The 26,881-nt window shown below is 44.0% G+C and overlaps 1 protein-coding gene across 5 annotated transcripts in view; it reads left to right on the forward strand.

Moving 5' to 3' along the window:
* The window catches only part of LOC135205473 (E3 SUMO-protein ligase PIAS1-like), a 105,332-nt gene extending 80,639 nt beyond the window's left edge, over positions 1-24,693 (forward strand). For 3 of the 5 annotated variants that reach the window (XM_064236165.1, XM_064236168.1, XM_064236169.1), the window contains exon 10: positions 17,479-24,693. In XM_064236165.1, the coding sequence (XP_064092235.1) occupies positions 17,479-17,552 (74 nt within the window). In that variant the 3' untranslated portion in view covers positions 17,553-24,693. The remainder of the gene's footprint in view (positions 1-17,478) is intronic. The other 2 variants (XM_064236166.1, XM_064236167.1) reach the window with 2 other exon arrangements.
* The last annotated feature ends 2,188 nt before the right edge of the window (positions 24,694-26,881 follow it).

Consider the following 26,881-nt stretch of genomic DNA (forward strand, 5'->3'; position numbering starts at 1 on the left):
TCCCGGACCTGTTCCTGTTGTTCCTGCTGCTGGTGTTGCTGTCACAGGCTCAGGTCTTTCCGGACAGGTGCAGTCGGGCCCTGTTGCTTCGGCAACTGCCCCGGCTCCCTCCTGGATGGAAGACCTGACGTCTGTTCTGCGGAGCCTGGCGAAGAGAAGAAGGAAGGAGAGAAGAAGGTGTCGTCGTCGTCTTCATCGTCTTCTTCGTCGTCTGCTGCCTCTCCTTCCCTTCGACTTCTAAGGCTAAACAGCCGAAGAAGAAGAAGGCTGCCTCCTCCCCCCTAAGAAGACTCCTTCGGGATCTTCTAAGGGCCCGGCTCGCTCAGGCGAGTCGGGGAGCTCTTCGCTGGTCCTCCTTTGTTCCTTCGGGAACGGGGCCCGTCGCTTCTTCTGCAAAGAAGAAGTCGACGGGGACCAGAGGTGGCACCAGCCTCGGCTGGTGCGTCCTCACCTGTGCTAGCGGTTCTGCCGCTAAACCAGGTTCCGTCTCGGGCCGCTTCTCGTTCGCGAGAAGCACCGAGTGGACGCTCTTCCAAAGAGGACCGTCCAGCCAAAGTTTTGACGCCCAGAGCTTGCTCGCCGTCAAGACGCGGCGTGGAGCAGAAGACTGGCGAGAGTCGTGCACGCGACTCTCGCCAGGCCAGTGGACGCTCTCGCAGCGATCAACTGGCTGCTCGGGCTGACGTGACGGTCGCTGACCGGCCACGGGTTGAGGCGAGGAAGGAGTCCCCACGGCCGCGGGTACCAGCCACGGCTGGTACCAGCGGTTTGACGCGCCGAGAGGACGCTGGCCGGTCTCGACGCGAAAGGGAGCCTAGCAGGTCACCCGTCCGCCGCTCCCGATGGGACCGGGCGGAGACGGTGACCAGCGGCAGCTCGCCTGACGCTAGAGATCGGTCTCGACGTTCTCAGCCGAGCCAATCGCCCCAGGCGAGCGGCAAGCTAGGCCTGCTGCTCGACCGTCACCGCGGGTTGGTTTACGATCAGCAGCAGCCCTCCACGCACGCTGGTCCGGCCTTTCCAGTGAGCGAGGGGGGAGCGTCAGGTCTGCCTCTCCTGTACCTTCAACCTCCTCGGGCTATACCGGGAGGAGCGAGGTACCAAGGAGCGATCACGAGAGGTGCGCCGCTCGTGACCCAGCTATGACGCCGTGCGGCTCAGGCACGGTCTTAGGACCGACCAGAACGTACGCGCAAGTAGTTGGAGGCGACCGTCAGGGGTCTGTCGCTGTTCCTCCTTCTGAAGGAGGAGTATCGAGGGATATGCTCTTGCTGGAGGGACTGGACGGTCCTACTCCACAAGACGCTGTGACGCCTGAGATACAGAGGAACTTCGCAGAGGTCATTAAGTTGATGCGTCCTGCATAATGACCTTGCGGAAGGATCGCCGCTACCACCAGCAGAGCCCACGTCCCGGCCTCCGAGTCATTTTGGGGTCCCAAGAGGGAGCCCAAAATGATGATGGGGTTGCCACGATCGGAGCTTGCGGACTCGGTCCTGGATCAGGTGGAGAATCTCGTCTCCGGACGGGAGGACTCGCTAAAATCCGGACGGTCCTCTAAGCTGCTTCCTCCTCCTCTACAGCGGCAGAGGCGATTTTACGTGCCATCTGAAGACCCGATATTGCCGAAACAGGTTAACCCGGAGTTAGCGAGGCTGACTCCAGGTGTGTCCCTGCAGCAGTAGCTCCTGTCGGAGAACTTATGGTTCTCGCAGCAGGAGGCACTTATGCCCTGGAATCTACCGCTATGGCAGCATTCCAGGCAGTTTCCTGGTTGGATTTGTGGTCCCTCACAATATCCAAAGTAGCGGCCGGCTCTGGGAGTTCTGCTCTCGAAGACGACGCTTCTTTCAGGAGACTGTGCCAGTCTGGAGGAAGAGCAATCTCTTACCTCGCCAATCAGACTGCTAACCTGTGGGCCAAACTTGGTTCTTCGACGTAGGGACGCAGTCCTTACCCGAGTGACCAAGGGGGCCGGGCGTGAAGCGGCACTCTGGGCTACGAAATGGACCGCTTAGGAGTTGGCCCAGCTCTCTTTCCTGGAGAGATGGTGGACGCTGCGGTGGAACGGCGGCGCACTGAAACGAGAGTGACCGCTTAGTCCACCAGGCAGTCTCGAAGGTTTCTGGGCAACCCTCGAGTAACTGCGGCCAAACCAAAGAGCTTGGCTAGCGCTTCCACGGCGGCGAAGACGGTTGCACCGTCCAAACCCCGTGCGAAGACTCCAGCTGTTTCAACTTCTGCTAGAGAGGCCGAAATCAGCCCTCCTCCCAGCCCTCCTTTCCCGAGGAGGTGCTGAAAGAAGTCGAAACGAGGAGGGAAACGCTAGGGACGGCGTTCCCCCTCACCTGCTGCCGGAAGTGGGGGGGTGCCTAGCGAGCCATTGGGCGACTTGGCAGCGCTACGGCGCCGAGAACTGGATAGTAGACGTCCTTCGGGAGGGATATCTACTACCCTTCGAGTCTCGGCCCCCCCTCATCTCCAAACCGGTCCATCTACAGACCTATGTCCGGGATCAACAAAGGACAACGCTCTTCGACAGGAGATCAAGACCATGCTGGCGAAACGAGCTGTAGAAATCGTGGAGGACCAGTCACCGGGCTTTTACAGCCGCCTCTTCCTAGTGGAGAAGGCCATCGGGGGGCTGGCGCCCGGTGATAGACCTCTCTCCCCTGAACCGCTTCGTTCGCACGAAACACGCGGTTCACGATGGAGTCGGCACGCTCAGTGCTCGACTCGATCAGGGGGAACGATTTCATGCTTTCAGTGGACCTGAAGGACGCGTATTTTCAAATACCCATCCATCAGTCCTCCAGAAAGTACCTCCGCTTCATCTTCGACGGACGGTGTACCAATTCAGGGCACTTTGTTTCGGTCTCTCAACCGCCCCAGGTGTTCACGCGAGTGTTCACTCTGGTGTCGGCTTGGGCCCATTCGAACGGGATACGTCTTCTGAGGTATCTCGACGATTGGCTGGTCCTGGCGAAGCTCCCGCTCACAGTTGCTACAGGACAGAGATCGACTCCTCAAGTTTTGTCGCGATCTTGGGATCGTGATAAACTACGAGAAGTCCGATCTCGAACCCAAGCAGAAGATGAAGTAACCGGTGGGTAATGCTGATAGATTACGGTAGCAGGGCAAGTCTTTCCCGCAGACTTGCGTATCAGCAAATTCAGGGAGGCAGCCGGACGGTTTCCTGTCGCGCAGGAACCAGGCCAAGCACAGCAATGGCAAGTCGTGATCGGCCATCTGTCGTCACTCGAGAAGTTAGTCCCTCACGGGCGTCTTCACCTACGGTCTCTCCAGTGGAGGCTAAGGGAGAGTTGGTCTCAGGCCAGGGATCCTCCTTACTTTCCCGTGGCTATCACGGACAAGGTGAGGCAGGACCTAGCCTGGTGGCTCGACGACAAGAACCTCTTAAGAGGAGGTGCCTATACGCACTCCCCCCCCGGAGATGCTTCTGTTCTCAGACGCATCGACCGAGGGATGGGGCGCACACCTGGAGGAGTTGCTGACTGCAGGGTGTTTGGGACCCATCACGAAAAGCACCTTCACATCAATGTCCTGGAACTCAAGGCGGCGTTCAACGCTCTCCAAGAGTTTCGGGACCGCTTGTGACACTCAGTGGTGTTGATGTGCGACAACACCACAGTAGTGGCATATGTCAACAAGCAGGGGGGGCTAGTGTCTCTTCCGCTCCATCAGTTGACAGTTGCAGGTGCACGAGTGGGCCACGGCTCACTCGATAGAGCTGTCAGCACGCTACATTCCAGGCAAGAGGAATGTAGTAGCAGACAAGCTCAGCCGTCGGGATCAGGTGATAAGGACCGAATGGTCTCTACACAAGATGTGGCGGAAAGGCTCTTCAACCTGTGGGGGCGACCGGTCGTAGACCTGTTCGCCACCCGGCACAACAGAAAACTTCAGGTTTTCTTTTCAGCTGTGCCGGACCCATGGGCAGCTGCAGAGGACGCTCTCCAACACCCCTGGGACAACCTTCTTCGCTTACGCCTTTCCTCCCTTCTGTCTGATTCGGAAAGTGATCAGTCGAGCGCTGGTCACTCCCAATCTCAGAATGATCCTGGTGGCTCCCAAACGACCTCAAGCCGTTTGGTATCCGGACCTGCTGGCTCTTCTTGCGGACGCACCGAGAGAACTACCCACCTGGCACAACCTTCTAGCCCAGCCACACGTAGTAACGGTACCACCACGCAGCTACCAGTTCCCTTCAACTTCAACGGCTGGCTGTTATCCACCATCCTCTCTTGCGAACGAGAGGCTTTTTCTCGTAGCGGCAGCAACAGAGATGGCTGTACACGTCAGACAGTCCTCTGCAGCTGTGTACCAGGGGAAGTGGGCCGTCTTCTGTGGTTGGTGTCGTAGACAGGGTCTGTCTCCTCTCAGAGCCACTCTTTCAAGCAGGTAGCGGATTTCCTCGTGTTTCTTCGCCGAGAGAAGCTCCTCTCAGTACCCACAGTTAAGGGATATAGAGCCGCCCTGGCTCTCGTCCTAAAACTGAGGGACTGGACATCTCGAATTCGTTCGAGATATCCTTGCTAATGAGGAGCTTCGAAAGGTCTTGCCCACCCAGGGAACTCAGGCCCCATGCGTTGGGATGTGACTCTCGTACTTAGGAGTTTGACTCGAAGACCCTTCGAGCCACTCCGAGAGTCGTCAGACAGGGATCTGACCCTCAAGACCCTCTTCTTGCTGGCCCTGGCATCGGCGAAGAGAGTAGGGGAACTACATGGCCTTTCTTATGATGTTAAACATACCAGAGGCTGGGGATCTGTGACGCTCGATTTCGTCCCGAACTTCGTAGCTAAGACTCAGAATCTGTCGATCCCTGACGACAGGTTCGAGTCTTTCACGATCCCCTCCCTCCTGGACTTCACCGATAACGATGCGGATGAGGATGCTGCTTTGTCCTGTGAGGGCGCTACGGCGCTATCTGAAGAGAACTCGACATCTCAGGCCTGAGTGTCGACGCCTCTTCGTTAGCACTGGGGTCACCAAGAAAGAAGTCTCCAAGACACGCTTTCTTTCTGGCTGCGTGAGGTTGATCAGGAGAGCGTACGAAGCTGATGGTAGCGACGACATCCGTACGCTCCGTCCGAGAGCCCACGAAGTCAGAGGTATCGGACCCTCCTTAGCGTTCGTAAGAAACTTCTCCGTGGCGCAGGTCCTGAAGGCAGGTGTCTGGGCCAACCAGACCACCTTCACGTCCTTCCTCTACCTTCGGGATATTGCCCACAAGTCCTTGGATACTTTTTCCTTGGACCTGTGGTGGCTGCTCAACACGTTGTGTAAGCTTACCCAGCACCCGAGCAGGCAGAACAGCATCGATTCCTGGTATGACTGGGAGAATGAATGCGTGAATGAGAGAGTGACTGGCTTCTCTTCACCATCTTTTTCTACCTCTACCCTGTGGGCAGAGGGATAACGGTCGTTACCTTGCTGGAAAGGAGTCAGATGCAGGTAAGCTATTCAACAGAGCTCCATCCTATCTCTTTAACTAGAGATAGGACTAAATATCCACCACTTTCTCCAACAAGGGGTGGGGGAGAAGTGGATGCCAACATGAGACAAACCCATTACTTTACATTTGCTCATGTAAAGGAAAAAGTTCTTACAATGCTGGTACGAAGAGATACGCTTGCTCTCTCTTAGTACTCGGCCCAGAGGTCTGACCATTGATCCTGCGGTGCACACCCCGATCAATCGGACAGAGGCTTGGATCCCTCCCTCGCTCTTACGACCAGGGAGGCATTACCAGGGATGGACGAAACACCAGTCTGTTCATCAAAAAGACTCAGATTCCTCCCACCAAGAAGTGAGTCTTCCTATTGTTAAAGGACCGAGGGTTTGTATTACGTATCGGAACAAATGACAATTTGTCGAAATTGCATTTTTCCTAACTATACAAACCTGAGGTCCTTTAACATAAAGTCCCTCCTCATGCCACCCCTCACTCTGCGTATTTTCATGGGCAAAAGCAAAAGTGATTTGTTTACCTCCCAGTCGCGCGGCGCGCGACGATCGGACAAGCAGTTAACTACCGTTCTCCACCCCTTGTTCGAAGCTTACGACCGTTCCAGCTGCCGCTAGCTACTTTCCTATTGTTAAAGGACCTCAGGTTTGTATAGTTAGGAAAAATGCAATTTTCAATTTTTCGACAAATTGTCATTTTTGCGCCAAACAGACTGTCCCAGATGAAATACACACCCAACTGTTTCTACATCGGGAATACTGATGGCAAATGCATTATGGAGGGCTTGTTCAAAGTCCAATAGCAGGTAAACCGGTCGACAATTTGGTCTTAAATTCAGCAGAGTAGACAAAACATGATGATAAGAGGCTTCTTTTTTGTCTGGAAGTTAGGGCAGAGAGTCTTGGCAACACTTGACCCTCCAATGATGACTATGTTTTGTTAAAAGCTGACACCCAAATGTGGACACAACCTTAAACGGTCCCGCCACAGGCCCAATTTTCCGAGTTTTCTAGATCATCTAAACCATTTTTGGAGGGAACATTTCTAATATTCTGTCTGGGTGTTCTATGCCACTGTCAGAAATAAAAAAACAAGGTTCCATTTTCCAAGTACTTAAATTCACGTGGAATTTCAAAGCCCGACCTACATACTGGGAGCGCTGGGATTCCTAAAGTTTGCTGTCTCCAGTTACGGATGTTGCGTGAAAGTCCAGAAGCGTCGCCAAGAATGATTGTGCTTCCTCATCGAGATTTTGTAGAGTCATAGAAATTACTTCCCGTGAGGATACTATGCACATTCTCATTACATCCGATTTCATAGAATTAACTGCATTTCGGGCTTTAACGTGGGCGCTGTTTGCTGGATGATTATGGGAGCTGTTAGAATGAATAACTTCTGGTATACTGTAGTTGAAAGTTGTATGCGGTCTAGCTTTGCAACCATCATAAAAATGCTCACATCGCCAATATATTTTGGTTTTACTGTTGTTAACTCCATTCTTTTCATATTGTAATTTTCTTCGTTGCAAAGCTTGCGTTTGTTCTTCTCTGAAGTTATGAAAGCTGCCATGACTGAGGGCTTTGAAGTTCAAAGATATACTGGATTAGTACTTTTCCTGTAGCTAAAATTATTTAGTGGAGTAACAAATCATAAACATATAAACAATTAAATAGTTTACGCAACTCTAACAAGTTGTTTACGTATTTTGAAATAACTACTTTTTAGTTTAATTATATACGTTCAAGGTTGAAACAAGTTTTTTAGTTATTTGTATATATCAAAGAGAGAGATTTTTAAGTTTTAAGCGGAGAGAGAGAGAGAGAGAGAGAGAGAGAGAGAGAGAGAGAGAGAGAGAGAGAGAGAAGAGAGAGAGACTTAGCGGATTTTACTGTAGTGGAATTTACTGCAGTTGAATTTACCTATAGTAGAATTTACCTAGTGGAACTTACCGTAGTGGAATTTTCCCCATTGGAATATACCGGTCACCATGAGAGCCTTGCTCCCTGATTCTGGATCAGGTGAGAATGTGTTGGGTTTCATATAAGAAACCTTCAGCTCGAATGGCTGAGCGGAATTTTGTCTAGCTGCACTACCCACCATCCTCTTCTTAATGTGGGAATTAGCTAACAGTAGGTAAGATTCATCTCAAATAATATAAATGTCATAATGAAATTTTTTATTATTTGGATACTTACCTACTGTTAAAGTAGACCCACCCAGCCTCCCCACAACGTAGTGGGCTGTCAAGGAGAATTCTGACAAGAGCTAAAACATTCGAAACACATGGTGGAGAAAAGGGAAACGAGAGTCATCCGGGCAGCCATTCGATTTTTTTTGTTTGAATTCCGGCTCGCCTTATTGGCGGGAGATATAGCTAAATTTAACAGTAGGTAAGTATCCAAATAATAAATTTTATTATGAAAATTTATATATTTATCAATTTTCTTTTATATTTAGCATATGAGTTGTGTGCAGCACCCAGTTTGTACTGTAATGTGAAAGATAAACTTCCCCTTTGTATTTCACTGCTCAGCTTCTCTCATGATAAAGTAGGTACAGGTTGTTTTTGTATTTTGTGGGTATAGAAAGTACCTACACCCTAATGCTTAACTACCTACATATAGAATTAAATGACATGTAAACTGTAGAATTAGGTACAGTCCATACCCCTAACTTACACGAGGGTTAGGTTCCATGACCCTTCTGCGAAGGCAAGGCAAATTTTGGTGTAACGTTTTGGTAAGGTTCTCTACAAATGCCCAATGCTTATTTCAAGAGTTTGAACACTAAATATGACCCCAATCATGGTCCCGTAAGTTTTAAGCTAACTTTTAATGAAATTAAAGACTGTAATTTCATTAAAAGTTAGCTTAATATATTAACCTTAAGGGGCCAGCCAGCTAATGCCATTTTTTTTAATGACAGGACTTTGGTATTCATACCACTCTTGATGAAGGTGACTTGGAACATCTCTAAAACTGCATAAGATTTCGCCTTTGACCTTCGGTTTTGTGACGCCAGGGCGATTATCTAGAAAATAACCATTTTTCAAATTGTATCTCCTCCCTTGATATTTAATATTAAGACCTGGGTATTACTACCATAATATAGATCTGATGTAGACCTCCAATCAAAATCAAAAGAGGAGTTTTTTTTCTAAACAAAAGTGTTTTTTTTTTTTTGCTAGATATGAATTTTTCATTATGGTAAAAAAATAAAACCTATAAATCCGGAAAAACAAATTTTTATAAAAAAACACGAAACAAAAATTGGAAAAAAGTGCTTGATTTGATTGTTCTATAATGTCTTTCTGAGTTATACACCAAATTTCAGCGCTATAGCTTTAAAACTCAGTGAGAAGATAGATTTTGAAGGTCAATAAATATAGTTTTGAGATACGGGCGTTCAGAGTTTTCCTTTGTATTTTTATAAAGACAATGTTAACAAATAATGATTATTATGAATGCATATTTCTGTTTTGGGTATTAATAAACCAAAATTATGTTATTTCCCATAATTTAATCATAAATGATGATCCATTTGCTCATATATCGTAGCCTGGGGCACTGTGTCAGGCACGATGGGGCACTCCTTCCTACGCAACTCTCTCTCTCTCCCTCACTAACTCGCCTCATTCAGCGAATTTTCTTCTTATGTATGTTAGCGAGATGATTTTCTTGTATTTTCCTCTTTAGTATGATGAAATTTCTGCCGAAACAAAGATAAACAAACTTAAAAGCAAGAGAATGTCAGAGGTGAAACTTGAAGGTGTACTCTCTTTTTACAAAGACAATGTTAATAAATCATGATTATTATGAATTTCATATTCCTTTTTGGGTATTAATAAAGCAAAAATATGTTATTTAGCATAAATTAAGATCCCTTCGCTCAACGACCGTAGCCTGGGGTACTGCACGACGTGCGTCAAGCAAGATGGGGGCGTTCCTAACTATGCACCACCCCTCCTCCTCTCTCTCTCTCTTCACTACTACGGCTCAATATCGGGTATATTATGATAGTATTCTGTAATCATATTAGAGCTTATTTTCTTCGTCTGTATGTTAGCAAGATGTTTTGCTAGTCTATTCCTCATTGGCATGATGAAATTCTTGCCAAAACAAAGATAAACATACATAGAGCAAGCGAATGTCAGAGGTACACCTCGAACGTGTACCCTACAGGTGGTTTCTTCTCGCACTGGCAGCCGTAAACTGACTAAGTTCCCTCCTGCCGCCTCATGGAATCTCTACAGATGCCATTGCTCACAATATTTTTGACAATAATTATAAAAATTTATGATAACAGAAAAAATATTGCATTTTCTTGTACGGATCAATGTTTTTGGCTTATTGGAGTTACATTTACTAATTACCCTGTAACTACAAAAGTAAGAGGATTTTTGACGAAATAATTTCGTATACATATTTCTCCATTGCCAAACGAAGCTCCATGAATTTTTTGTGTTTCATGACTGCATTTTTTGCCCTATACCCCATATATAAAGGTTCTGGCCGGCCCCCTTAAATAACCCTAAAAAAAATGGTTGACAGAAATATAGGAGTGTGTTGAGATTGCATAAACTATTTCTCTCTTTTCCCCCTTCCGACCAATGTAGTTTGAGAAGACTTCTTCTCAACCTTGTTTTTAAGAACTTTTGTCTGTCTCCTCTTTGTTCTGAAATTCCTTTTGATGAATAGCATTTTTTATTTGGAATAATACAACTCTTTAGTTATGTGTCTATGATTTAGAATAATGCATTTACAGTTCATAGACGTTCCAAGTAAGATTATATCCATTTAAAATTACCTACTGTACAGGTAAAGACGTACAGAGAAAGAGTTATAAGTAGGTTGTAAAATATCTGAGTAGGTTGTAAAATATGTGTAAGCACTAACTATGAACAAGAGAGAGAGAGAGAGAGTTGTCATTAATTAAGAGAGTGAAATTATTTATGAATTATTACAGAGACGGATAGATAATCCTTTTGCCCACTAGTCTGTAACACTACCCCTTCCTGTCTTATTAAATTGACATTCGCATTTGACAGCTTTGCCTTCAAGCTTCTCTTGAACAGTTAACAAAAGATGAGGGAGAGATTATTTCTTTGTTTAAAATACTTATCACATGTGAATTTTATTATTGTTGTTATCATTATTATTATTTTTATTGTTATCTTAATAATATTTGAAAACTAGTGCTTATTATTAGGTAAATCATTTATTTATCATACAAAACGAATAAACGTACATGTACCGTGAAAATTCTTTCATCTCAGTATAGGAGAGAGAATTATTTTTTTATGTTTAATGTTATTTAATTGTTCCGATGCGTTATACAAACCCTCGGTCCTTTAACAATAGGAAGGTAACTAGCGGCAGCTGGAACGGTCGTAAGCTTTGAACAAGGGAGAACGGTAGTTAACTGCCTGGGAGGTGAAGAATCACTTTTGCTTTCGGCCGCGTGTGTGGAGGACGATGACGCTCTCTGCCCGCTTCATCGTCGTATGCTTTGTTTATATTGTGTTTTCCACTACTGGTTTGTTTGGTTTGAAAATGAAATTGTAAGTACTGTTTTCATTGTCATTAATTAATTAAATTATGGGTCAAGAAATGGAGCTATTGCCGTAGATGCGGCGGTTTCCACTCTTTTCCTGAAGTTGATCCTCATGAATAATGTTCTCGGTGCCGAGGGGGGGAGCGCGCTCGTGCAGAGTAGTTTATTTCTGGGTGAAATTGTGAAAGTGAAACTTGTAAGTACAGTACTCTTTTTCATTTATATTTTGCCGTGCACTCGGGGCCAAGGGCGCGAATGCTCGCTGCACGAGCCCTTTAATTTGTATGAAAGTGAATGCAAGAGCAGTATTCTTTTTCATTTTCATATATTATTTGATTATGGATCAAGTTTTCAGCTCTTACCCGGGAATTGATCCTTCCCCTTTTATATTGTGTGAAAGTGAATCGCAAGTGCAGTATTCTGTTTCACTTTTATATATTATTTCATTGCATCAATATTCATTATGGATTAGTTCCCGCTCATACCGGGAATTAATCTTTATACTTTGCGCTCGGTGCAGAGGGCACGTTTGCTCTCGCGCCGAAATGTTATTAGTGTAGGTGCTGTGGATGCTGTGCGGGGGCAGGGGAAGGGAAGGCCTGCCAAGAAGTCGTCGGAAAGCTCTCCCGCGACTCCCTTGGTAACCGATTCTTCGTCTTCTTTCCTGCCCCCTCCGCTCAGCTACCACGAATGGCACCTTCCCTTCGGGGGGGGAGGAGTATCCCGAGGGGAGGAGTATCCGGGTCCTTCTCCTCACCCGAACTGTCGAGCGTGGAGGAGGGCTCTCGGTGCCCCGACGTACAATTGTAATTGGGGTCTCCCGTTTGTTTGGGTGGGGCTAGCCCCCCCCACCACGAGGGTACCCCTCCACTAATCACCCTTTCGTTGCTTCCACAGAACGAGTGACCTTGGACAGGTGTGGGCGTCCTTGGGTCTGCAGGGCGTGCCTAATGTCCAGGGGTTGATTCAACGTCTGGCGGGATCGGGGGGCGGTCACCCAGGGAGCGGTGACCACCACAACAATCTCTACCCCAGGGTACGCCGCCCCTCCTCACCTTGTGTATTCCCAGCATGTGATAACGGTGACGCCGACAGCCACTGTGCAGGCCGATCGCTGCCGTACCGAGGAGGGGTGTGCCGCCTCCACCTAAGTTTTTTGTGCTGCTGACCCCAGACTGCCCGAAAAGCTCTCCCCTGGACCTGCCACTGGTACCCAGGATGTCGATGGCTGAAGCTAAGCCTCCTGGGTTACCTGACTTGCCTGCCGTACCGGCCGTACTTGCTGCTACCGCTGTTCTTGCTGCTGGCCCAACCGCTCTCGCCACTCCTGCTGTTCCTGCTCCTGCCCCTGCCCACGTCGTTCCTGTCCGCGATGCTGCTGCCCCAGACTCAGGTCCTTCCGGACAGGTGCAGCCGGGCCATGTTGCTTCGGCAATTGCCCTGGCTCCGTCCTGGATGGAGGATCTGACGTCTGTCCTGCGGGAGCTGGCGAAGAAGAAGAGGAAGGTGTCGTCGTCGTCTTCTTCGTCGTCTGCTGTCGCCTCTTCCCCTTCGACTTCTAAGCCGAAGAAGAAGAAGGCTGCCTCCTACCCCCCCTAAGAAGGCTCCTTCGGGAACTTCTAAGGGCGGGTTCTTCTGCTGGTCCTCCTACTTCCTTCGGGAACAGGGACCAGAAGGGGTACCGGCTACACCGGTACTTCCTCGCCTGGTGTTAGTGGCGCTGCCGCTACGCCAGGTTCCGGCTCAGTCTCTCGTTCGCGAGAGATTCCGAGTTCTGGCTCTCTCAGATCTGGCCGGTCGAACAAGCTACTTCCACCTCCCAGGCCGTTTGGTATCCGGGCCTGCTGGCTCTGCTTGCAGAAGCACCGAGAGATTCCCCCTTGGCACAACCTTCTCGTCCAGCCACACGTAGAACAGCACCACCGGGCAGTCCAGCCTCTACATCTTCACGGCTGGCTGTTATCCACCATCTCTTGCGAGCGAGAGGCTTTTCTCGCAGAGCAGCAACAGAGATGGCTGGACACGTCTGACAGTCCTCTGCAGCTGTGTACCAGGGAAAGTGGGCAGTCTTCTGTGGTTAGTGTCGTAGACAGGGTCTATCTCCCCTCAGAACCACTCTTCAGCAGGTAGCGGATTTCCTCGTTTTTCTTCGCTGAGACAAGCTCCACTCTGTCCCCACAGTCATAGGATATAGAGCCGCCCTGGCACTGGTCCTGAAACTGAGGGGATTGGATATCTCGGACTCATTTGAGATCTCCTTGCTTATGAGGAGCTTTGAGAGGTCTTGCCCACCCAGGGAACTCAAGCCCCCAGGGTGGGATGTGACTCTCGTCCTTAGGAGTTTGACTCGAAGACCCTTCGAGCCACTCCGAGAGTCGTCAGACAGGGATCTGACCCTCAAGACCCTCTTCTTGCTGGCCCTGGCATCGGCGAAGAGAGTAGGGGAACTTCATGGTCTTTCCTTCGACGTTAAACATTCCAGGGGATGGGGATTTGTGATGCTCGATTTCGTCCCGAACTTCGTAGCTAAGACTCAGAATCCGTCGATCCCTGACAGGTTCGAGTCTTTCGCAATCCCCTCCCTATTGGATTTCACCGACAACGATACTGATGAGATGCTGCTTTGTCCTGTGAGGGCGCTACAACGCTATCTGAAGAGAACTCGCACCTCAGGCCTGATAGTCGACGCCTATTTGTTTAGCACAGGGGTGACCGAAGAAAGAAATATCTTCTGGCTACCTGAGGTAATCAGGAGGGCGTACGAAGCTGATAGTAGCGATGACATCCATACCCTTCGTCCGAGAGCCCACGAAGTCAGAGGCATTGGTCCTTCCCTTGCGTTCCGCAAGAACTTCTCCGTGGCGCAGGTCCTGAAGGCAGGGGTCTGGGCCAACCAGACCACCTTCACCTCCTACCTTCGGGATATTGCCCACAGGTCCTTGGATACTTTTTCCTTCGGACCCGTGGTGGCTGCTCAACACGTGTAGCTTACCCAGCACCCGAGCAGGCAGAACAGCATTGAATCCTGGTATGACTGTAAGAATGGATGAGTGAATGAGAGTGTGACTGGCTTCTCTTCCCCATCTTTTTTTCCCCTCTACCTGTGGGCAGAGGGACACGGTCGTCACCCCGCTGGAAAAGGACAAGATGCAGGTAAGCTACTCGACCGAGCCCCATCCTATCCCTTTCATTAGGGATAGGAGTGAATATCCACCACTTCCCCCAACCAGGGGGAGAAGTGGAAGCCAACAAGAGACAAACCCATAACTTTATGTTGCCTCTTGCAACAAGAACAAGTTCTTGCTTGCTAGTTTTAAGAGGTACGCTTGCCTCCCTCTTGTTACTTGGGTCCAGAGTTCTGACCATTGATCCTGCGGTACATACCCCGATCAATTGGGCGGAGGCTAGGATCTCTCCCTCTGCTCTTATGACCAGGAAGGGAATCCAAGGTTGGGCGAACACCAGTCTGTTCTTAAGACTCAGATTCCTCCCACCAAGAAGTGAGTCTTCCTATTGTAAAAGGACCGATGGTTTGTATTACGTATCGGAACAAATGGCAATTTGTCGAAAATTGCATTTTTCCTAACTATAAAAACCTGAGGTCCTTTACATATAGTCCCACCTCATGCCACCCCTCACTCTACGTTTTTCCTGGGCCTAAAGCAAAAGTGATTCTTCACCTCCCAGTCGCTCTGCGCGCGCGCACTGTCGGACAAGCAGTTTACTACCGAACTCCCTTGTTCGAAGCTTACGACCGTTTCAGCTGCCGCTAGTTACCTTCCTATTGTAAAAGGATCTCAGGTTTGTATAGTTAGGAAAAATGCAATTTTCGACAAATTGCCATATTTTCAGGTTTTCTACTTTGTTGTGCCTGACCCATGGGCAGCTGCAGAGGACGCTCTTCAACACCCGGGGGACAACCTCTTCATTTACGCCTTTCCCCCATTCTGTCTGATTCGCAAGGTGATCAGCAGGGCGCTGATCACCCCGAACTTTCGGATGATCCTGGTGGCACCCAAATGGCCTCAAGCTGTTTGGTACCTGGACCTGCTAGCTCTGCTCGCCGAAGCACCGAGGGAGATTCCCCCTTGGCACAACCTCCTGTGCCAGCCACACGTAGAGCGGTACCACCGGTCGGTCGAGTCCCTGTGTCTTCACGGCTGGCTGTTATCCACCATCTCTTGCGAGCGAGAGGCTTTTCTCGCAGTGCAGCAACAGAGATGGCTGGATACCTCAGACAGTCCTCTGCAGCTGTATACCAGGGGAAGTGGTCCGTCTTCTGTGGTTGGTATCGTGGACGGGGTCTCTCTCCTCTCAGAGCCATTGTTCAGCAGGTAGCGGATTTCCTCGTTTTACTACGCCGAGAGAAGCTCCTCTCCGTCTCTGCAGTTAAAGGATACAGAACCGCCCTGGCCCTAGTCCTTAAACTGCGAGGTGTGGACATCTCTTCTTCCTTCAAGATCTCCCTCCTGATGAAGAGCTTCGAGAGGTCTTGCCCACCCAGGGAACTCAGGCCCCCAGGGTGGGATGTGACTCTCGTCCTTAGGAGTTTGACTCGCAGACCCTTCGAGCCACTCCGAGAGTCGTCAGACAGGGATCTGACCCTCAAGACCCTCTTCTTGCTGGCCCTGGCATCGGCGAAGAGAGTAGGGGAACTTCATGGTCTTTCCTTCAACGTCAAGCATTCCAGGGGATGGGGATCCGTGACGCTCGATTTCGTCCCGAACTTCGTAGCGAAGACTCAGAATCCTTCGGTCCCTGACGACCGGTTCGAGTCTTTCACGATCCCCTCCCTGAAGGACTTTACTGATGATGATGCGGATGAGATGCTGCTTTGTCCTGTGAGAACTCGACACCTCAGGCCTCAGTGTCGACGCCTCTTCGTTAGCATCGGGGTTACCAAGAAAGAAGTTTCCAAGAACACACTTTCTTTCTGGCTACATGAGGTGATCAGGAGGGCGTACGACACGGATGGTAGTGACGACACCCGTACCTTCGTCCGAGAGCCCACGAAGTCAGAGGTATTGGTCCAACCCTTGCGTTCCGCAAGAACTTCTCCCTGGCACAGGTTCTGAAGGCAGGGGTTTGGGCTAACCAGACCACCTTTACTTCCTTCTACCTTCGGGATATTACCCACATGTCCTTGGACACCTTTTCCTTGGGACCCATGGTGGCTGCTCAACAAGTTGTGTAGTCTACCCAGCACCCGAGCGGCCAGAACAGCATTGCATCCTTGTGTGACTGCATGAATGGACGAGTGAAAGAGAGTGTGACTGGCTTCTCTTCCTCCTTCGTTCTTCCTCCTCTACCTGTGGGCAGAGGGCCTTGGTCGTCACTACGCTGAACAGGAGGCCGATGCAGGTAAGCTACACAACTGAGCTCCATCCTATCCCTTTCATTAGGGATAGGAGTTTTTATCCACCACTCCCCAACAAGGGGGGAGAGTGGAAGCCAACAAGAGACAAACCCATGACTTCATCTTGGCTCTTGAAGTAGGAACTAGTTCTTGCATTTGTTGCTATTTATAAGAGGTACGCTTGCCTCCCTCTTATAAATTTGGTCCAGAGGTCTGACCACTGATCCTGCGGTGCACACCCCGATCAGCTGGGCAGAGGCTAGGATCCCTCCCTTTGCTCTTACGACCAGGGAGGGAACCAAGATAGGACGAACACCAGTCTGTTCATAAGACTCAGATTCCACCCACCAATAAGTGAGTCTTCCTATTGTTAAAGGACCGAGGGTTTGTATACCTACCGGAACAAATAACAATTTGTCGAAAATTGTATTTTTCCTAACTATACAAACCTGAGGTCCTTTACATACAGTCCCACCTCATGCCACCCCTCACTCTGTGTTTTCCTGGGCCGAAAGGAAAGTGACTCCTCTCCTCGCAGTTGAGCTGACCGCCAACTGTGGGACAAGCAGTTAACTACCGAACCCCCTTGTTCAAAGCTTACGACCGGTTCAGCTGCCGTTAAGTACCTTCCTATTGTTAAAGGACCTCAGGTTTGTATAGTTAGGAAAAATTCAATTTTCGACAAATTGTTATTTTTTAATATTTTTATTGCAAAAGTGCATTTTATGATTAAAGAAATTAATATAAAAACCTGGAATTTGTGGATATTTCTCAAAGAAAAATACTGTGAATATGTGAATTTCCCACGAATAATAGCGGTATATGTTCCAGAGAGAAATCTGCGGATACGTGAGTCCGCAAGTACCACAGGGCCTCACTGTATAGACTAAACATAGATTTATTTCTTCATTCACACCGCAATTGTGTACTACATATACCCCTTTGGACTCAAATATGCTAACAACAGGGAGAATCCTGTAGTATATATGTATGCATATTTACTGCTGTATGTGTCATTTAGTATATTTGTTTACATATGTAGGTAATGTTAGCATCCTTAATTATACCTGTTTTACAGATGTACAGGATCAAGTAGAAGAGTCCTCCAGAGTGCTGAGGAGTGCATTACGAAGGCAGACAAGAAAGAAGTAACGTGACATGAGGAATTTATTTTTGTACTTGCTCATCCACTTCATAAATGTATGTCAGTTTTCTTATTTGCAGTAAAGTTTTGTTTCTTGTGAATGTTTTAATGGGAGTGAATGTCTGAGAATGTAATCTAATATAGGATATACGTACATGGCATTTCGGTAGAGGAAGTGAATGAATTGGCAAATCTCAAGAAGGCTTTATAGTCACAATATATGTATATGCCAAGACACTTATTTCGTAGCTGTAGCTGGAGTACAGTATTCAAGATCACAATGTGCCTACATGTACTAAGGAAAAAAATAAGAGATTTACTGTGAAAGAAGTTGCCAATAAAGGATGCAAATGTTTGTAGGGTTAATTAGTCAACTCAACCTTTGTGAAGAATTAAGCAGTGTTTCCTTCAGAAATGTTATTATTGGTAAATGAATTGTGTCCGATATATGATTTTATGGTGTAGAACTTTATGGAGAAAAGTCTTTACCAAAAAATTTGACAATTTTCAGTTCTTAAACTTTCTTTCTTCCTTGTGTGTATGTTTAGATATTTTTATTCTTACAGCCACAGTGAGAGAACTATACTAGAAAGGACATCGGAGCAACAACATCATTTGAAGTTGATATAGCTTGATTTTAAATTCTTGAAGTTATTATAGTCGTGAATTTAGGAAGGTAAAGTGATTATCATGTTGATGTAGTCATGAATGAAGAGTAAAATTTTCAAGGTGTTGAGTCAGGGTACTCATGACTGTTTAGTGAGCCTTTTGAGGCTTAGTTTCAACAGATCTCTTAACATAGCAAGTCATTTTTCTGTACCTGTTGGAAGTCATTTTCATATAGATGACGTATCACTAACAGAATGTGTTTAATGATGAAATTTCAATGGAAAGTTAAGTTTAAAAAGATTGACATCATTGCCCAGAGAGAACTAGGAAGTTGTACTCAAAATGGTATAACTAGCTTTTCATTCATTATTTTAATTTTTTTTTTCTTGTTTTTCAATCAAGGTATAATTTTTTAGTTTTATATAATATGAAAGATTTACTCCAGGGCATTGAAAATTAAATTTTATTGTTAAATATGGTAATTTCATAAAGTCCCGTACACTTACATACGTTGGTTTTTTGTTACTGTGTAGCTGAGATCAAGATTACAACTGACTTTCCCAAAGATGCAGTACATTCCAGACATTTCTTCATTATTTGTTACTTGTATGTCATAGAGTGGAAGGCATTACACATTATTTATATTTATGAAGGTTGACTAATAACTTGAGATGGAGAGAATGAATATGAGAATTTCCTAAATTTTATAACAAGCTGTAGTTGACAGGATAAAATCTATGTGATCACACATTAATTATACATGCATGCTCTTTTATGCTCCAAGGAAATTACTGCTACATGTGAAAATGATTACAGCCTCCTAGATTATCATTACAGGGTTGTATTAACTAAACACTGTGAATCAAGTGTTACTTAAGATTCAGTGGCTTATGTTCAGTTGTTTTAATCATTCCTTTGTCACAATCAGATATCTGTTGATGTTTCTATGTTTAAGATATATTCTAAATATGAGTGATGAAGGATTTACTGTAATTTACATTAGCTGCACAATCCTATGTATGCACCCATGCAATATACTGACCCTATATTTTGCTTATGCTTATTGCCCAGAAAGGCAGTTTGGTAAAGTTCTTCAGTAGATGAAAGAAAGAAGTTATTCCCATGGATGGGTATTCACTGCTGCTAGAGAAATCCCCTTCAACCAGTGTGTTATCACAACTAGACTGGGGAACAAGTGCATAATCTGAAATAGTTTTCATTTTGGGCTGAATGACTTCATAGGTCCCAGTACTTGACCTTTGGCCTAAATTTTATATTCCATTCAATTTTTCACTGTATAGGTAGGTAAAAGTAAATGATTTTCAGTGTTTTAGAATGTGCTGTGACAACAAAGGTTAATTGACATTACATACTGTTTACCAGTGAAAAATCACATGTCACAAGGCTGATGATGATGATGATGACGTCATGTTTCATGTGTGTAAAATGTTGGTGCCAAAACAACAAGAGCTGTTTCTTATCTACACCATGAAAAAAATAAACTAGTACTAGATTTTCTGCTAAAATTTGGTTTTAATATTCAACTGATGATTCATGCATACTCAGAAGTAAAAACTAAATGCGATGGTAGTGGGATTAAGTTACAAATTGCTGGACACCAAATAGCTTAAGGCCATCGAACAATGTGCTTCCAAATTAGAGGAGCAGTGGTGTTTAGGTGTTAGTCTGCTATATACGTATACACATTTCTCATGCTACCTCTAATTATGTATAATCTTTATCCTAATTATAGGGGATACATCATACACAAGATACAATATTTTTGTCTACTGTTGGTCCCAGTTAGGCTGTTATATGGACAATATATATTTCCATAGTTCAAATATGTACAGTTGTATAAAAGCTGATCATTTTCATAAAACTTTTGCTATACCTACTGTATTGCATGTACAGTATTACCATCATCTTATTATCATATTGTGAAATATGAACATTGCCATGAAGTGTCATATGCATTCTGATAACATTCGCAAACATCAGCTGATTGAGTTTTACTGACATCATTGCCAAATGATAGCAAAGTTTTACATATACTCTTGCTGCCATTTCTAGCTTTTTTTTAAGTGAACAGAACTGGATTTAAAATGCTGGTTATCTTTTAATTTATAAATGCAGTAAATATGTGATTTTGCCTGTTGTGGAAGTTGCTTTTGCCCGTTCAACACCATTTTGCAGCCTGCACATTCAATTTTCAGCCACAGGTACAACCTGCAGATTAAGTTTCTTTGCATATTTTCTTAAGCTCTTCTCATTTACTAACATTGGCAAACGGCTGTTTCTCGATCTGGTTTTTTATTTGAGTACTTCCTGTAGTTATGTCAGTCTTGTAAGAATAGTTCAGTGATTGTTAATTATAAAAAATAGCAATGAATTATTAGACAAGTTAACTGATGTAATGAATTTTCAGTGGAATCTGCCAAAACTGACACCGGCATAGTAAGCGTAGCTTAGTATATTCTACCAAATGAAACATGCACATTAGCATAACCTAGTGTGATTGAAAATATAGACAATCCACATGCTACACAAATTATGTGGTGAAGTCATGATCTCAGGACAAAATTTTGAGTTGCATGATACACTAGATTCGAAGATTCCCATAAACTTATGGTAGCACTGGAAACCATAACCCTAACCATGAGGATATTAGATGCAGGGTGATTTTTAAAGGAATTTTTTTAGAAAATGTGTCTTGGTACTTGGTAGTAAGAGATAACATTATGGATTTTTGCAACTCTGGTGTAGGTATGAAACAGTTCTGACAGATAGAGAGACTGCATTCAATAAGACATGAGAGACGAAATATGCAAGAGAGAAATACCATGAAAATACTTTAACCCTCTCGTGATCTGATGATGCGTAGCACGTCAATAAATCATTTTCTGTAAGCACACATGACACGTCGGATGCATCATATGTAAGTTATTTTCGGGAAAAATTCATGAACAAAAACCGTGTCAATCATAGAAAACATACGTGACGCCACTGGGTCGATAGATGATGAATCTCGAAGAAAACACAAACCTGCCGCCGCTAGCTTACTTAGCTACGATACAAAATGTCAACATTAGGTTGGAAAATCTTAAAATTGCACTCCGTAAAAAATTTGCATTTTTTAATCAATTACGCTCATTAGCAAACACATTTATAGCAAAATTATTGCTTCCGTGTGAAAGATCAAACATTTCTACATAATTTAAGTATAAAAAAAACTCCCCAAACCTAATTATTATATTTCTCATCATTTTTATTGCTCAGCTTAGTAAAGATGTTCCAATTGCTTTAGGAAATAGTTCAATCATTTGCCAAAATAATAACACTAACCAGAAGCGTATATCAGTTATAGTTCGGACGTACCGAATTTTACCAAAAAATTTGTCCTTGGGCATGTTCTTTTCTGCCCGGGGGAAAAGTTGTGTACCTTACACCCTTTTATTTTCGGCCTGTGCGCAGGACGGTTAAAACCAGTGACCCCCAGTTAGGGATTGAGCTGGGAAGATGATGTAGTTTTGCATTACCAGGTTTTTTATCATTAGTGATGATCATATGGTATTCATTATTAATTACCATGTATCCTCCACTTGTAATTTTAAGCAAATTTTACTGTTATCATATGCCATGAATGATGATGTGAATATTTGCTTTAAGATATTCTTTTTATACAGGGTTTCTAGGCACTGTAGTGCTATTGTTGCTATCTTTTCATCTAGAAGGGCGAAGATTCTGCGTTCTAAGAAGTATCGCTGTGACTTGGTGAATTTTCTGCTCTTAATACTTCTCACACATCACTTACAAAAGTACTAATGGATATTACATGTTTTATCTAGATTTTATGGTTCAGGGAATTCATAGCTTCATTGATACAAGAGTTACTTGTTTTTGTTTACTATAGCATTATTTGTGGCTCTGTACATGCATGCTTTATCCACATTCCTTATGAACCAAGTTAGACTATCTGTTAGTAGTGGCAGGTGAGTGATTGAGGATAGAATAGTAGGATGACCATGTGTATGGTTCTGGAGATGTTCGAGTTAATTTCCTTTTACAGCTAGCACGTTACACATTCCATGTTTCATTAAAGGATGGTACCAGAGTGACTAGTACATATAGGTAACAAGGTCAGTGAGGCAAATTTACTTTATCATAAGTAAAAACCAGTCACCGTGACCAAGAGAATCTTGCAGAGGGTTCATGTGTAACTGTGGGTGGAGACATAAATTATAATAGCCTGGAACATAAGAGTACATGAGACACTAATTTCAGACACAGTTGGGACACTGCATGTGAGCACAGCTAAGGTGAAGACACGAGTTTCGATCATTGGAACCACAGAGAGGAGACAAGTAATCAACTCAGCCAAAACATTCGTGTTTCAGATGAAGACAGCATTCCTAGATGAATAAAAAGTCTACCTTTGTACCAGAACCAAGACTACAGTCATGAGAGTGCATTGTGTGGAAAAACTACTGGACCCATAGAAGAGACCTGTCCAGGAACAAGACTGGACTTATAGAAGACACACCAAATACATCAAGTGAAGCATATCCTGCACCAAGCCATAGGTTGTAACTTGAGAAGATTCGAGAGGCTAGGATGCCTCTATGTCTGAGACAGGCTAAAAAAAAGAGGTTTAAGAACTGGTTCGTTTGTACGGAGCAAACAGCCACAAGAACTCAGAACCTGTTGAACTCACATTCACTCCTAGTCTGTGAAGAAAGTCTACGAGCATGTTTTACTCTATACCCAATACTCAATAAGTGACAGCACTTCCTGTTGAACTTTAATATAATAGAATGAGAATGGTAGGCTGGATTAATGACAGAATTAGGCTTAAATGATGAGTCAGTCAGTAGTTCCACTGCTGCACAATTACAGTACTTAAGCAACAACTGGCACTGTTTAATACCCTGTAGTGCAATCATTTTCTTTTATGCCATCTATACTCATGATAAAAGCAACCAACATCACTAGGCTTGTTTTGCAACTTTAATCTTTGTCAGAGGCAGAATTCCAATAGCTTCAGCCTTAGTTACTCCAAAGTTGTATCTCCCCATCAAAATTTAAAAAATAATTAAGAAATCTCTTCTTACTACATATATACCTCTGACTGGCACTTTAATCACTGTATCCAATGTCCTTTTCCAGAAATGTTGCCTTTTATACTTCCAGGCTCTGTTTGTGGCATACATTGAAAGCATACTTATTTCCTTCTTCCCTTAGATAATTTTTATCTTCCTTATCCTTTAATATAGTTGCCTCACTTATGTCACATCTAATGCCATTTCGTGGATTAGGATGACCATTTTTTTTTATCTCGCTGTCATTCCACTAATGATTGCGCTTTTACTTCTCCTTGTGTTTATATTCATTCTTGCCACCTAACTCATCTACCATTGCTTCAACATTTAGTGTACTTCAGTTGGGCAAGAATTATTACAGTAATCTTTTAACTTACCATGCATCTTTACATACCAGCTACATCATTGTGATGGTTTATTGTTTGGCTGTCATATTAGAAGTGATGCATTTTGAAAGTCTCCCTGTTGATTCCAGATTAATCCTTATTTTGAGTTACTGTTTTCACTTATGTATTTTTAGAAGTTTCTATATTTCGGCTCATTAATAGTGTCCCCACTGAGTAACATTCCTAGGGTTGGCCAGAAAGATTTGTTCTTAAATTTGGTGAAAAATGGAGCAAGACAAAGTTAAGGGAGTTGAACTGCTTTGTTGGGAGAGTAAAGGAAACTATAATGAAAAGATAAAGTCTTGAAGGAATGCAGCTGGACCCAGGGCTGATGTATAACCCTTATGGGTTGACTATAGTCTGTTTTATACTACAGGCAAAAAAGTGTACCTGTAGTCTGCACCACAGGCGGCCCTAAGTGTGACTGTAGTGCAGCATGCTATAGGCACTCAAGGGCTGCCTATGTGGTGCCTGTGCAAGGCACCACATTGTAATTGGGCAATAAAGGATGGCATACTAATACACTTCCTACATAGGGTGTGTAGATGGTTTATATGAATTTTTCTGTGTTTGCAATAATTACTTCATCTTGATGCCTTATTGGTATGATTCCTTAGTGTTGGTGAAAACTATACTGTTAGAATGGTGTAAGAATTCTTCCATCCATTGAAGTAATCAGCTTAACACCTTTCTTTATGTTAAGCATAAGTAAAATGAAGGATTTGTATTTATGGAACATGTAATTTGGTATAAATTTTGAGATTATTTTGTAAACTTCCCTAGTTTTGTCTTTTGATATTATTGCATGAAGACAGAAGAGAAATGCAAATTTCTGTGACCATGAAAGATTGTTAAATTGCTTTTCATAACTTCTCTGTAAAAAAAAAAAAAAAAAATCCAGGGAAATTTTTTCAAGTTCATATTAATGAAATTTTGTATACTTTATGTATGATTGTCATACAAGAAAGTGTGGCACTTATAGGATGTATGTTCTTATGTGTTGTACATAGTTTTTTGTGTGATTGTTTTTTTTATGAATAGACATAAAATATAAATATAATTTTTTATTATCTTTTGAGATTGTGGGCATTTTACATAAATAACCTCAATTACCAAGTGGAGTTGAAGTGATGAAATGCAATTTTAGCATTTTGACTAGTCAGCGTTAACATTGTTAAGATTCACATTTCAAGCACTGTCTCCTCAAAATGATGAATATAACAAGTAATTAATGCATAGATAAATATTAGCACAATTACAAAGGGCCATCAAGAAATGTTTTTAAACACTGAAGCTTGCAGAAGGCGCTGGGACATTTGATTTGTCGTGAAAGGAGGGAAGTTTACTTCATTATGAGGCTTCTCCTCTGCTTAAGTTAATTTCGGAAAAGAAAAAGAAAGTACCACATATTAAATTATGTAATGCTTGACAGTACTCTACTTGTGACATTATACAAAGTATAACCTATTGCATAGGTTATACTTCAGTTTATCCTTTTGTCCATTCATCCATCAAGTTTTTTAAAGCCTCATATGTAATTTTAACATTCTGGAAGGGAAATACTTAAAATGTTCTGTAAGTCATTTGTAGGGATTCTATGTTTTGCATGATTGATCCAAAGGGTAAAGGTCAAATGGGAAATTAAACATCTTTAACTACAAAAAGCACATATTTGACGTGTAAACTCCATTAATGAGGCCCATTTTCCGTGAGGTCAGTGTTGTACTTGCAAGGTTTAAAGTTCAAATAGGATTTTGTCACCAGCAAATACATTTTGTGTTGGTCTCATTGTTTGTGCCAATTCATAGTATCAAACATTGTTGGAGGTCTCTAGGCCTGGGGTCTCACCAGGCTTGACCTCAAACTGCATTTAGACTTGGACTTGCTTGGGCTCATGCATTCAAGCCTCAGGAATTCAGGCCAAACTAATCTCAATGCCATGAAATTTTGTTCCTGATTAATGTGTATTTACTCTTTGTTTACTGCATTTTAAAAATGTCTGTCAGACTGACAAGTTATTGTAACAATATTTTTAAAGAGAATATATTCCCGCTTCCTGCTGTTCTTCTGGAATGTATTATACCCTGAAAAATGACATTTTTTAATCGATTTGTATTTTTCATAACTATCTAACCCTCAGTCTTAATTAAGTTAGGATAAATCTTTTACCACCAGCTGGAAACCGCTAAAGTTAAACAAAAATTGTGTATGCAATGCACTATTGGCCGCTGTGCTTGGTCACAAGTTATGTGGGACCACCCACATACCCTTTGGCAACCTGTGACTGTGCGAGTTATTTTTTTACCGCCTTTAAAATGAGGATGTGCTTGGCTCCTTGTCCTTTTTAAAGGCGGTTTAGTTTGCCCGCTTTTTCATTTCTTTCTGTTTCAGTATGTTTTCCATTGGATTGTACGACTACTATCAGGATATTATGGATCATTTTAACTCCCTGGCAAAGGATTCTTTGGGATCTCGGATGAAACAGTATATGCCTTGGTATTAGTGGATTCCCTTGTTCGAGATTCTTAACATTGATGTCCACAGATCCACATCCAGCAGGTAGTAGGTGTAGAGAAAATGTATGTGCAATTAACGTATTTTACGTCGACATTTTTTGTCTCCCGTGTGCCGACTGGACGTATTTTACGTCGACTTACAAAAGTTTTTTTTAAATTCGCGGAAAAATACTTATAGGCCTACCAGCCTAAAACTTTTGAATCACGCGCCTTGGGGGATGCTGGGAGTTCACGGATCAAGGTGTTATTTTGTTTACAATCGTTACGCAGGCGCACAAGCGCGAATTTCCTTCTTGCTGCACTAAAAAGTATCTGTGACACATCTCGGAAATTATTTCGTCACTTTGACATAATTTTTGTACCATTGTAAATTAGCCGTTACATGAAGTATTATATATGAAAATCTGCGCATTTTTATGTAGAATACAACAATAAAATACTCATGATTGTAGCTTTTATCAGTTTTGAGATATTTTCATATAAATAACGATAATTGCCAAAATTTCAACCTTCGGTCAACTTTGACTCTACCGAAATGGTCGAAAAACGCAATTGTAAGCTAAAACTTATATTTTAGTAATATTCAATCATTTACCTTAATTTTGCAACTAATTGGAATCTCCAGCACAATATTTTGATTTATTATGGTGAATTTATGAAAAAAAACTTTTTCCTTGACTTCCGCGCGGTAACTATTCCGAAAAAAATCATACATGCGATTGTGGTA

The sequence above is a fragment of the Macrobrachium nipponense genome, chromosome 24, assembly GCF_015104395.2.
Source record: "Macrobrachium nipponense isolate FS-2020 chromosome 24, ASM1510439v2, whole genome shotgun sequence".
Classification (NCBI taxonomy): domain Eukaryota; kingdom Metazoa; phylum Arthropoda; class Malacostraca; order Decapoda; family Palaemonidae; genus Macrobrachium; species Macrobrachium nipponense.